The following is a 12,275-nucleotide window of genomic DNA, read 5'->3' on the forward strand; positions in this document are numbered from 1 at the left end:
TCTGGAGGGCTCTCTGTAAACAACTCAAGATTAAATTAAACTTTTCTTCTGCTTATCATCCTCAATCCAATGGGCAAGTAGAAAGAATTAACCAGGTCCTGGGTGATTATTTACGGCATTTTGTTTCCTCCCGCCAGGATGACTGGGCAGATCTTCTACCATGGGCCGAATTCTCGTATAACTTCAGAGTCTCTGAATCTTCTTCCAAATCCCCATTTTTCGTGGTGTACGGCCGTCACCCTCTTCCTCCCCTCCCTACTCCCTTGCCCTCTGGTTTGCCCGCTGTGGATGAAATAACTCGTGATCTTTCCACCATATGGAAAGAGACCCAAAATTCTCTCTTACAGGCTTCATCACGCATGAAGAAGTTTGCTGATAAGAAAAGAAGAGCTCCCCCCATTTTTTCTCCCGGAGACAAGGTATGGCTCTCCGCTAAATATGTCCGCTTCCGTGTTCCCAGCTACAAATTGGGACCACGCTATCTTGGTCCTTTCAAAGTTTTGTGCCAGATTAATCCTGTCTCTTACAAACTTCTTCTTCCTCCTTCTCTTCGTATTCCTAATGCCTTTCATGTCTCTCTTCTTAAACCACTCATCCTCAACCGTTTTTCTCCTAAACTTATTTCTCCCACTCCTGTCTCCGGTTCTTTGGACATCTTTCCTGTAAAGGAGATACTGGCCTCCAAAAAGGTCAGAGGGAAAACCTTTTTTCTGGTTGACTGGGAGGGCTGTGGCCCTGAAGAGAGATCCTGGGAACCTGAGGACAATATCCTAGATAAAAGTCTGGTCCTCAGGTTCTCAGGCTCAAAGAAGAGGGGGAGACCCAAGGGGGGGGTACTGTTACGCCGAGCGCTCCGGGTCCCCGCTCCTCCCCGGAGCGCTCGCTACACTCTCGCTACTGCAGCGCCCCGGTCAGATCCACTGACCGGGTGCGCTGCGATACCGCCTCCAGCCGGGATGCGATTCGCGATGCGGGTGGCGCCCGCTCGCGATGCGCACCCCGGCTCCCGTACCTGACTCGCTCTCCGTCGGTCCTGTCCCGGCGCGCGCGGCCCCGCTCCCTAGGGTGCGCGCGCGCCGGGTCTCTGCGATTTAAAGGGCCACTGCGCCGCTGATTGGCGCAGTGGTTCTAATTAGTGTGTTCACCTGTGCACTCCCTATATATACCTCACTTCCCCTGCACTCCCTCGCCGGATCTTGTTGCCCTTGTGCCTAGTGAAAGCGTTCCCTTGTGTGTTCCTAGCCTGTGTTCCAGACCTCCTGCCGTTGCCCCTGACTACGATCCTTGCTGCCTGCCCCGACCTTCTGCTACGTCCGACCTTGCTTCTGTCTACTCCCTTGTACCGCGCCTATCTTCAGCAGTCAGAGAGGTTGAGCCGTTGCTAGTGGATACGACCTGGTCACTACCGCCGCAGCAAGACCATCCCGCTTTGCGGCGGGCTCTGGTGAATACCAGTAGTGACTTAGAACCGGTCCACTAGCACGGTCCACGCCAATCCCTCTCTGGCACAGAGGATCCACCTCCTGCCAAGCCGGCATCGTGACATGGCTGATCCATCCGAAACTCTTCTGGTTGTGGCCACAAATTAAATTTGGCTGCCCAGAAGTCCAGCGGATCTTCAAGGTGTGTTGGTATGGGCATGTCAAAGTATGCCACCACTAGTGTTGAGCGGCATAGGCCATATTCGAATTCGCGAATATTCGTGAATATATGGACGAATATTCATCATATATTCGCTAAATTCGCATATTCGTAATATTCTCGTTTTATTTTCGCATATGCGAATATTCACGTATGCGAAAATTAGCATATACAAAAAAATTATCACAAGCGAAAATTAGCATATGCGAAAATTCGCACGCCAGTCTCACACAGTAGTATTAGAGCCTCCTTTACATCACACAAGCTGGAAGCAGAGAGGGATGATCACTGGGATGTGTACTGTGGGAAAAAAAAAAAAAAAAAAAACGAATATTCGTAATTACAAATATATAGTGCTATATTCGCGAATTCGCGAATATGTAATATTCGCAAATAAAATTTGCACTGCGAATATTCGCGAGCAACACTAGCCACCACCTGCTGGTTCAGGTCCTGCTCCAGGTCTACCTGCTACTGAGTTGCTTCACTATGCGGGTGAAGAAAGGTACTCATCAGCGACTGTAGACTCAGGCTGCTGCTGATGGAGCTGGTACTGCTCCTTCCACCCCACCCCTCCCCAGCAGCCATGGCAGTGGAAGGTGAGTGCAGAGGACCCCCGAGTCAGACCGGCAAGAGGAGCGAGGATGGTGCCGATAGGCATCAGCCAACTGACTACGTAGGATGTCTCTGTAGTAGGTCAGTTTGTCCTCCCTCTCAGTGGGTGTAAAAAAGAAGGCCCCCATTTTTTGCTGGAAGCGAGGGTCCAATAAGGTGGTGATCCAGAAGTCATCCTGCTGCCGAATGGTGACAATTCGGCAGTCACTATGCAAGCAACTGAGCATACATCGTGCCATTTGTGCAAGTGACTCGGAGACACTCCCTGCCTGCATCATCTGCATACTGCCACGGTGTGTCTGGGTCCTCTGTCTCAAATTCCTCATAACCCTCTAGCTCACCTGGCTGCTCCTTCTCTCCTGTCAGATGACTAGAAAACCTGTCCATTTCGCAAAACCTAAACTGTGCTCCACTGTGCCCCTCCAACCCCTCCTCCTCCAGTTCAGCCCCCACAGGGCTCATGTGGCCATAAGATGTAGGCGCCACGTCTCCAGTGCCCTGACCAGCCATCGTTTTCAACATGTGTTGTAAGAAATGAAGCTGTTGTTCATCCCGTAATCCTGGAGACTGACTAATAATGTGGCTTCCTCAAAGGGCCTGAGCAAACGGTAGGTGTCACGTATGAGCTACCACTGGTTGACATTGAAGTTACACAGGGGAGTACCCCTATCTGCTTGGATCATCAAGATATCAGTGATGGCTTTTCTCTGTTCGTATAGTTGGTCCAACATATGGAGGGTGCAAATGCAATGTGTGGCAACGTCGCAAATCAGACTATGTTGGGGGATACCATTCTGACGCTGCAGCTCTATTCCACAAAATTGTGCAGGGCTGGTACTGCCTTCTTCGCAAAGAAATGATGGCTTGGGACTCTCCACCTTGGCTCGGCACAAGCCATCAGTTTTCTGAAAGGTGCAGAGTCTACCACTTGACAAGGGAGGGACTGCAGCACCAGCAACTTGGACAGGAGCACATTCAGCTTCTGCGCCATTGGATGAGTGGGCGCATTCTGTTGTCTTTTGGACATGGCTTCGCCGATGGATTGCTGGTGAAATGACTGACTAAAAGTAGGAGGAGCATCTGGAGCGACAGACGATGGGTGATGCAGCAGGCAGGACCAGTACATCGGAGCCACTGTTCTTCCAGGCCACTTTATGGTGGCACAGCATATGTTGACGGAAAGTCGTGGTGTCAACATTGGGATCCTGGCCACGCTTCACCTTCTGCCGACACATCTTGCATGTGGCTATGTTAACCTCCTTCGGAAGCTTGATGAAAAACTGCTACACCGCTGAGTATTTGATTTTCCCACCAAAAGTCCGCACTAATTGACTGCCACTGCCATTGTCTCCAGGAACCACTGTTCCACTACCTCCCTGGAAGGTAAGCTGCCGCAAAGTAGGTTGTCTCCCCTGGGCACGTTTGGCTCCAGAATTTCCACTTCTGCAACCGTGCTGACTGCCAACCATGCTCCCACCTTGCTGGCTCAGCTGCTCCCTTACAGACAACCTGCAACCCTCTTCTCCTGATGATAATGAAGCCCCTTCTGCACCCGGCTTCCAATTGCGATCGGCTTCATCATCATCATTATTCCAGGAATTTTTTTTTTTTTATATCAACTGGCTCCAGAAAGTTAAACAGATTTGTAAATTACTTCCATTAAAAAATCTTAATTCTTTCAATAATTATCAGCTGCTGAAGTTGAGTTGTTGTTTTCTGTCTGGCAACAGTGCTCTCTGCTGACATCTCTGCTTGTCTTGGGAACTGCACAGAGTAGGAGAGGTTTGCTATGGGAATTTGCTTCTAAACCGGGCGGTTCCCGAGACAGGTGTCATCAGAGAGCATTTGGACGGAAAAGAACAACTCTACTTCATCAGCTCATAAGTACTGAAAGGATTAAGATTTTTTAATAGAAGTAATTTACAAATCTGTTTAACTTTCTGGAGCCAGTTGATATATAAAAAAAGTTTTTTCCTGGATAACCCATTTAAGCTAATAAAGAAATACCCGAAAACACTCACATCTGAAATTGGTGTAAAGGTCGCTCCATAATGACAACTTTAAAGGTTCCTTTTCCTTTGTCTTAAAGTGTCACTGTTGCTTAGAAAATATTTTTGACTGGGACATGGAGTCAAAAGGGACACAGGGTCAAAAGTTTTGATCGGTCTATGTCTTAGTGCTGAGACCTATACCAACTATGAGAATGAGCCTGGAAAAGTGTACTGTATTGCTAATATCTTCATGGCTTGAAGCAATTTTTTCTCTTCTTGGCACATTATAAGTCTATGGAGCAATGAGACAAAGATTACAAGCCAGAACAAAACAGAAATGCAGCACACTTCTCCAGGCTCATTTTTATGGTTGGTATAGGTCTCAGAACTGAGACCCAGACCAATCAAAACTTTTGACATGTCTCTGTGACATGTTGTAAGTTTTTCTAAATTGACTGTGCCTATTTAACTTTTGTTTGGGTCACAGTAACAATATTTTACCTCTTAAAAGTGGTTGAGATGTCGTATAAATCAAATGTTCCAAAACCCGCCAAAGATTACTCTTAATTCTTAATGCGAAACAACAGGAAAAACAACAACTGGGTGAATACCTTTGAATGCCACTGTATAGTTACACCCATGGCTCATATTAAAGAGAATGTATATTTTACCTTTCATCTGACATGCATTCTAAATAGCCTCCCACTTAATTTATTGCTATAGCTAAATGGAAGAAAATAAGGTAATGTCTTTCCAGCCTTGAGATATTCAATACATAAAATACATTTAATAGAAATCAAAACATTATATATAGAGACAAGCAGACATCGGTAATTATGTTTATTATGTTTGTTATTCTCAGTGGACATTGTTAACACCTGGGTCTATTTCTATGTGCCAAATTATAATTGAGAGGTCCCCAAGGTTTTAGAGATTTAGCATAGAATTGTCTTTTGTAAAGTGTAGTATGATAACATTTATAATATGATATTGGTATACATTAAGTGTCAATCTATTAAATACACTAGTAAAAATTGGGGGACACTTACAAAATGAAATTTTAAAATTTAAATTGAGGAGTCTCCCAGAGCAACTCCAATATAAACACAACATTGTCCCAGGGTAGAAATGGTTTGAATTAACTTCTATACAGAACCCCAAGTCTTACAGAGAATCTGACTCTTTCCAGGATCACGGGGTATAAAACACCTTGGCCCTCATTTACTAAGAGTGTTGTGTAGGTTTCTTTGTGGGTTTTAATTCCCTACAATTTATTTTCCACAGTATTTAATTAGGTTTCACTTAATTTTCCACTTTCCCTACACTTTGCTTTTTTATTTTACACATGTTCTGATCTGTCTGGTTTTCCTCAGCTCCAATTCACCAAATTTTTTGTGGAAACCTTAGTAAATATGTAGGGTTTTTGTGAAAATGTTGGGAACACGCCCCTTTTCTGAGACCACACCCCATTTCCCCCGGCGGCCACGCCCCTTTTTCACATTTTCTTAGCAAAATGGAGAGTTAGTCAGGTTTTTTCAATTCTGGCGCAAAATCTGGCACAGACAGAATTTCTGGCGCAATGCGACAGATCCTGGCGCACAACCCGACAAAACATGTCAGGTTTGCAATAGTAAATAAGGGCCCTTATCTTTGAACCTCCCTACTAGTGTATATTGTAAACATCACATTTATAGCAAATAGTTAAATGGGCACTCTCATTAACCCCTTAAGGACCGGGCGTTTTTCCGTTTTTGCTCTTTCGTTTTTTCCTCCTTACCTTTAAAAAATCATAACTCTTTAAATTTTGCACCTAAAATCTGTATTATGGCTTATTTTATTTTAGTTTTTTTAATATGACACACCTTATCTGAAGAAAAAAGGCCTAATATATTTGTGTTAAAAAATATGTAGTTAAATATGATTTTTTTAAACTTTGAAATGTCGGCCACTAGTGGTCTGCCTACTGGTCCAGACTGCTTTTTCACCCCCTCGCGCAAACTGAGATTGGACTTCTGCTTGCCGGGCAGAAGTCCAAACTCAGGAAATGCAGTCTGAACATAGCTTGCTCTCTGCCTGTATATGAAGTAGGCCGAGAGTGAGCTCCGTGCACAGGCATGTGCGCGGCACACCCAATTTGCATATCCCCACCCCCTGCCTCTACCTCTGCCTCCTGATACACTGAGCCAGGGAAGAACAGTATAGATGAAGAAGGGCAGAAGTGTGCCCCTGAAGGCTTCAGATGATGTTGCGACTGCCGGGCCATGCCCTTTTCCTCCCTCACACAGGCCCCAGAGAGTGAACAGGCTGACAGGCCTGAATTAAGGTACAAAGGGGTATATACATTTTTTTTTTTAAAGGCAGCGTTAGTGTCTAGATGAGTCAGGGACAGATGTTGGATTTAGGGACAGATTACTTTATGATAGGTACTCTTTAAAATCACAGATCACAGTCAACTGATCAATATAACTTGCTCTCAGTTGAGAGTCTTGAAAATAGGTGCCTGCAGTATGCACTTAGAAAATGGACTGTAATACTGATAATTAAAATGTTAACCTTTCACTTCCCCTACATGTTTTGTGGCACCCGTCGCATCATCAGGGTTGGAGATGCAAATGTAGTGGCCAACTGTTTAGACATTTTTAAGCTCCCAGAATACCCCCCCCCCCCCTTCCCATGACCATCAATCAATCATTTAGCACAATACAGCCATTATAGACCTATAAAAATCCTTGCTATTAGTGGTCAATGCTACCTACACGTGCTGTGTCTGACGCTCCAGAATGACATACTTCCTTTTGAGGTACATTAGCCTCAAAATATGTGACCTCCTCTGATCATGTGATCTTGATCCTAGAGTTCAAATTGAGATTCTTCCTTTTGAGTTACATGATCCTCTGATCCTGTGATCTCAATTTATAGCAATTGATATGAGCAATACAAAGTGCTAATGTATCTGTACATAGTAGGTTGCATACTCACTTACCCAGCTAAGTATAAAATGTAATAACTTTACAAATCCCACAGTGGCAATGACAGTTGGCTTAAATGATGTGTTATATATAGTGTTTTATAGTGTTGTTGTGATAGTGTTATAGTGTTGTTGCGTTTTTTTGTGTATTTTTCTTCTTAGATAGTAGTAGCTCCTGTGGAAGCACAGAGAGAAAATTCAATGGTACCAAGTACAAACAGAACCAACAACAAAAACAACAAAGTAATAAAAAACCAGACCACCAAAGCAACAAGAGTGGGCAACCATGATCAGAGATGGTACAAAGGCCAGCTCACACTATGGTTTCTGGGGGCTCTGGGAAATTGGGCTCCTCTGCTTCATCAATATCGGGACACAGATTGGTATTGCCCTATCCGGTGAGTGCACCAGTTGGCAACTTATACCCGGGGAATATGGCACATCAAGTAAGTAGAGCCATGAATACAAAAAGGTCAATGGATCCATTTCACAAACTACAATGACCAGTTTTTTAGGCCAAATACCGTCTTCACAACCTCAGAACAAACCAATGTAGTGGCCATATTAGAATCAGCAGGGCCTGTCATTAAGTCAGGTTACCTTGGAGCTTATAAAGGTCCAAACATTTGGCCACAAGCTCATTTGCCTCTACACTCCTGATGATGTGGCTGATGCCACAAATCCTGTAGGAGAGATGAACGTTTAATATTTTAGTTGTCAGTATTCCAGTCTGTTTCATTTACTGGTACATACTGCAGATGCCTATTATCAAGACTCTCAACTGAGAGCATGTTATAGTGATCAGTGGACTGTGGTTATAACTATTTGTGGAACCAATTTTAATGCATATCAATAAATGCAAGGATTTACAATATACAAAGGTTCAAATATAAAGGGTTTTATAAGCCTTGATCCCTGAGAGAGTCAGTCTCTCTGTAAAATTTTGGGTTTGGCATAGAAAACCCAGCGCAACTCTACACTAATTTAAAAAAAAAAAAAATTCTTCAACTTCTCTTTGCACTTTCATAATTAGGTCTAGATTGGAGACGAGCGAGCTTTGCGAAGGTGGATTCAAACCGAATTTTGGGTTGACATCGGCGCGCTGAACTTTCTCGCAATCCTTGCTTGCTCTCTAAGCTTTCTTTCTTCAAAATGATGGTTGCAATGCAGTAAGTACATGGGAATTTTTTTTAGCCTTTTAAACTGACCCCGTGCTTTGTCCTATTGGCCTGGGAGCTGTCTGACACATGAATGCAAGCAATGATTGGATAACCTGGGGTCATGTGATCTTGCTAATAGCTGCAAGGTATGCTGGGACTGGGCTACCCTGACATCATCTCAGTGTTTTCAGTACTTCCTCCTTTCATTTAGGTGCCAAAACGCCATGTGTTCCTTATCCCTTTTGCTTTTATTACCACCATTGTCTGGTTTACACAAGCCAAATGTGGCAATGTTCGAAAGTCCAGCGAGCTGCTGTTATCCTTGGCTCCATTTTGCTCTTCAAAAAGGTCCTTGTTGTTTCTATTCAAATCACAGCTCTCCCTGTGATGTGATCTTTTATTGCGCTCCCACACCAACCCCTCTACTATCTGTCAGGAACTACTTTAACCCCTTAAGCACGAAGCCCATTTGGGCCTTAAGGACGCAGACAATTTTATTTTTACGTATTCGTTGTTTCCTCCTCGCCTTCAAAAAATCATAACACTTTTATATTTTCATCCACAGACTAGTATGGGGCTTGTTTTTTGCACGACCAGTTGTCTGTTGTAATGCCATCACTCACTTTACCATAAAATGTATGGCGCAACCAAAAAAATACCATTTGTGTGGGGAAATTAAAAAGAAAACCGCAATTTTGCAAATTTTGGAAGGTTTCGTTTTCACGCTGTACAATTTACGGTAAAAATGACATGTGCTCTTTATTCTTTGGGTCAATACAATTAAAATGATACCCATGATAATATACTTTTCTATTACTGTTGCGCTTAAAAAAAATCGCAAACTGTTTAATCAAATTAGTACATTTAAAATCCCCCTATTTTGAAGATCTATAACTTTTTCATTTTTCCGTATAAGCGGCGGTATGAGAACTCATTTTTTGCGTTGTGATCTGTTCTTTTTATTGATACCATATTTGCTTATATAAAACTTTTAATACTTTTTTTATAAATAATTTTTTTTTTGGATTAAAATGTTACAAAAAAGAAGCTATTTTGGACTTTTTTTTTTATGTTCACACCGCACGGTATCATTAACATTTTATTTTAATATTTGGGATATTTACACACGCGGTGATACCAAATAAGTACATAAAAATTTTTTTTACACTTTTTGGGGGTGAAATAGGGAAAATGGGACAATTTACGTTTTATTGGGGGAGGGGGTTTCCATTTTTTTTTTACTTTTTTACCTTTACTTTTTATTATTTATAGCAATCATTCGATTGCTAATACTGTTCAGTGCTATGTATAGGACATATAGCACAGATCAGTGTTATCGGTCATCTTCTGCTCTCGTCTGCTCAATCGCAGACCAGAGCAGAAGACCCCGGGAGACGGCCGAAGCAAGGTGAGGGGACCTCCGGCCGCCATGCTGGCGCCATGCTAGCGCTGCCGCGGCGATCCGATCATCCATTCAAAATACTGCGATGCTGCAGATGCCGTGATCTGTATTGATCACGGCATCTGAGGGGTTAATGTGATCACGGATGTCCGCCATTACGGGCGGGTCCCTGGCTGCTATCAGCAGCCGGGACCTGCCGCGCATGACGTGAGCATCGCTCCGATGGTCGCGGTTATGCATAGGACGTAAATCTAAGTCCTGGTGCGTTAAGTACCAGCTCACTAGGACGTAAATTTACGTCCTGCATCGTTAATAGTGTTGAGCGGCATAGGCCATATTCGGATTTGTGAATATTCGCGAATATATGGACGAATATTCGTCATATATTCGCTAAATTCGCATATTCGTAATATTCTCATTTTATTTTCGTATATGCGAAAATTCACGTATGCTAAAATTAACATATGCGAAAATAAGCATATATAAAAATTAGCATAAGCGAAAATTTGCACATGCGAAAATTAGCATATGCAAATTTTCACATATGCGAAAATTTGCACGCCAGTCTCACACAGTAGTATTAGAGCCTTCTTTACACCACACAAGCTGGAAGCAAAGAGGGGTGATCACTGTGATGTGTACTGTGAAAAAAAAAACAAGAAAAAAACAAATATTCGTAATTGCTAATATATAGGGCTATATTCGCGAATTCGCGAATATGCGATATTCGCAAATAACATTCGCTTTGCGAATATTCGCGAGCAACACTAGTCGTTAAGGGGTTAAGCTCTGCAGAATGCACAGTGCACCTGCAGCACTTGGGATATCATGAATAACAATAGACAAAGAGAAAATTTTTAAAATCCTGCTGGATGCATTTTTTATTGCACTCACAGGGCAAATCAATCTCTACTGTCATTGTGTCCAACTAGTTTTGTACGTATCCTGAGCACTACAGGTACCCCTCTGCAATAAAGTTTAGAGATGTGAACTCACATCAAAGGGAGGGTGCAAAACATTTCGGTGGAGCCAGCAGAAGCATTTCGAGAGGTCAAACAGACAGTTTTATGGTGCATTGTCTATAAAGTGACACAACTGTGGTTTCAGAATTCTTCTATGGTGAAATGTATTAAAGCTGAGCTATTCTCAGGTTGCAAATCATTTTTTTGATAGCACATTTCACATCATTATTTCTTAAACTGTATATGAAGGGATTTAACAATGGAGCAACAATGGTATACATGAGCGACATAAACTTGTCCACATCTGTGCCATAGCTTGACGTAGGTCTCAGGTACATTGCACTACCGGATCCATAGTATATAGTCACCACTATGAGGTGAGAGGTGCAGGTGGAGAAAGCTTTCTTAATCCCTGCTGAGGAATGGCGCTTTAAAATTGTCAAAATGATCTGTGTATATGAAACCATTATCAACAGAAAAGCACCAACAACCACACATAGGACAACTATAAAAGTTATGATTTCATTAAACTGTGTGTCCGTACACGCCAAGGCCAGGATCGGCGGAATGTCGCAGTAGAAATGGTTTATTTTATTGGGTCCACAAAAAGGTAAGGAGAAAATTAGAGAAGTCTGTATTATAGCAACCATGAACCCAACGGTCCACGAGGCCACAATAAATGTTAGGCAACCATCCCTACTCATAGTAATGTTATATAATAATGGATGACATATGGCGATATATCTGTCATAAGCCATGGCTGCCAGCATATAACATTCTGTACATGCCAGAAGTAGGAAAAAGTACATTTGTAAGGCACAGCCATAGAATGTGATGCTTTTATCACCTGATAGGAGGTTTACCAGCATTTTTAGTGTAATAGTTGAAATGTAACATATTTCCAAAAATGAGAAGTTGGCAAGAAAAAAGTACATTGTGGTATGAAGTTTTGTACTGAATCTATAGAGAACAATTAGAAGCATATGTGCAAACAGAGACACAATAAATGTACAAAGAAATACAGAAAATAGGAAATACCGCAATTCTGGGACATCAGAAAATCCAACAAGAATAAATTCTACCACAGTTGTATGATTCCCTCTTCTCATATCACAGATTCACCATATCCCATGGTTTATGTTACTGAGATAAAGTGAAGCTGAACATGATCAGTCGGTTTCCAATGTTATGTCGCCTTCTGCTCCAATTGATGTCCTTTCTCTACACATCTGTCTATCAAAGGACATTATTTATTGTCTTGTTGACTATAGAGTTTGGTCTTCAAACAGCCTCTCAGTCATGGCCCAAGTTTAGAGGGCCCAAGCTTAGACTCTAAAATGGAATACAGATAAGCAGGAAAAGATAGTAATGTGCATAAACGGGAGATTTATTATGTTAGGAAAGGGGATTTAAAAGTGTCTTAGGCGGTAAGGTTTGAATGAATATAACATATCTCATAGGTCTCCCATGTTGATGTCCTATTGATCATACAGACTCTTTAAATAAGGTAAATCCAATGTAACTTCTGTTTCTAGA

General features: G+C 42.5%; 1 protein-coding gene across 1 annotated transcript; it reads right to left on the reverse strand.

Moving 5' to 3' along the window:
* Positions 1-10,906: 10,906 nt before the first annotated feature.
* LOC130293245 (olfactory receptor 10AG1-like) lies at positions 10,907-11,848 on the reverse strand. Its single transcript, XM_056541747.1, has one exon. The coding sequence runs from the start codon at positions 11,846-11,848 to the stop codon at positions 10,907-10,909; it is 942 nt and encodes a 313-aa protein (XP_056397722.1).
* Between the last annotated feature and the right edge of the window lie 427 nt (positions 11,849-12,275).

Source organism: Hyla sarda, chromosome 10 (assembly GCF_029499605.1).
Source record: "Hyla sarda isolate aHylSar1 chromosome 10, aHylSar1.hap1, whole genome shotgun sequence".
Lineage (NCBI taxonomy): Eukaryota > Metazoa > Chordata > Amphibia > Anura > Hylidae > Hyla > Hyla sarda.

Excerpts from the sequence above, each read along its gene's own strand:
- LOC130293245 (XM_056541747.1), bottom strand. The coding sequence starts at position 11,848 with ATGAGAAGAGGGAATCATACAACTGTGGTAGAATTTATTCTTGTTGGA.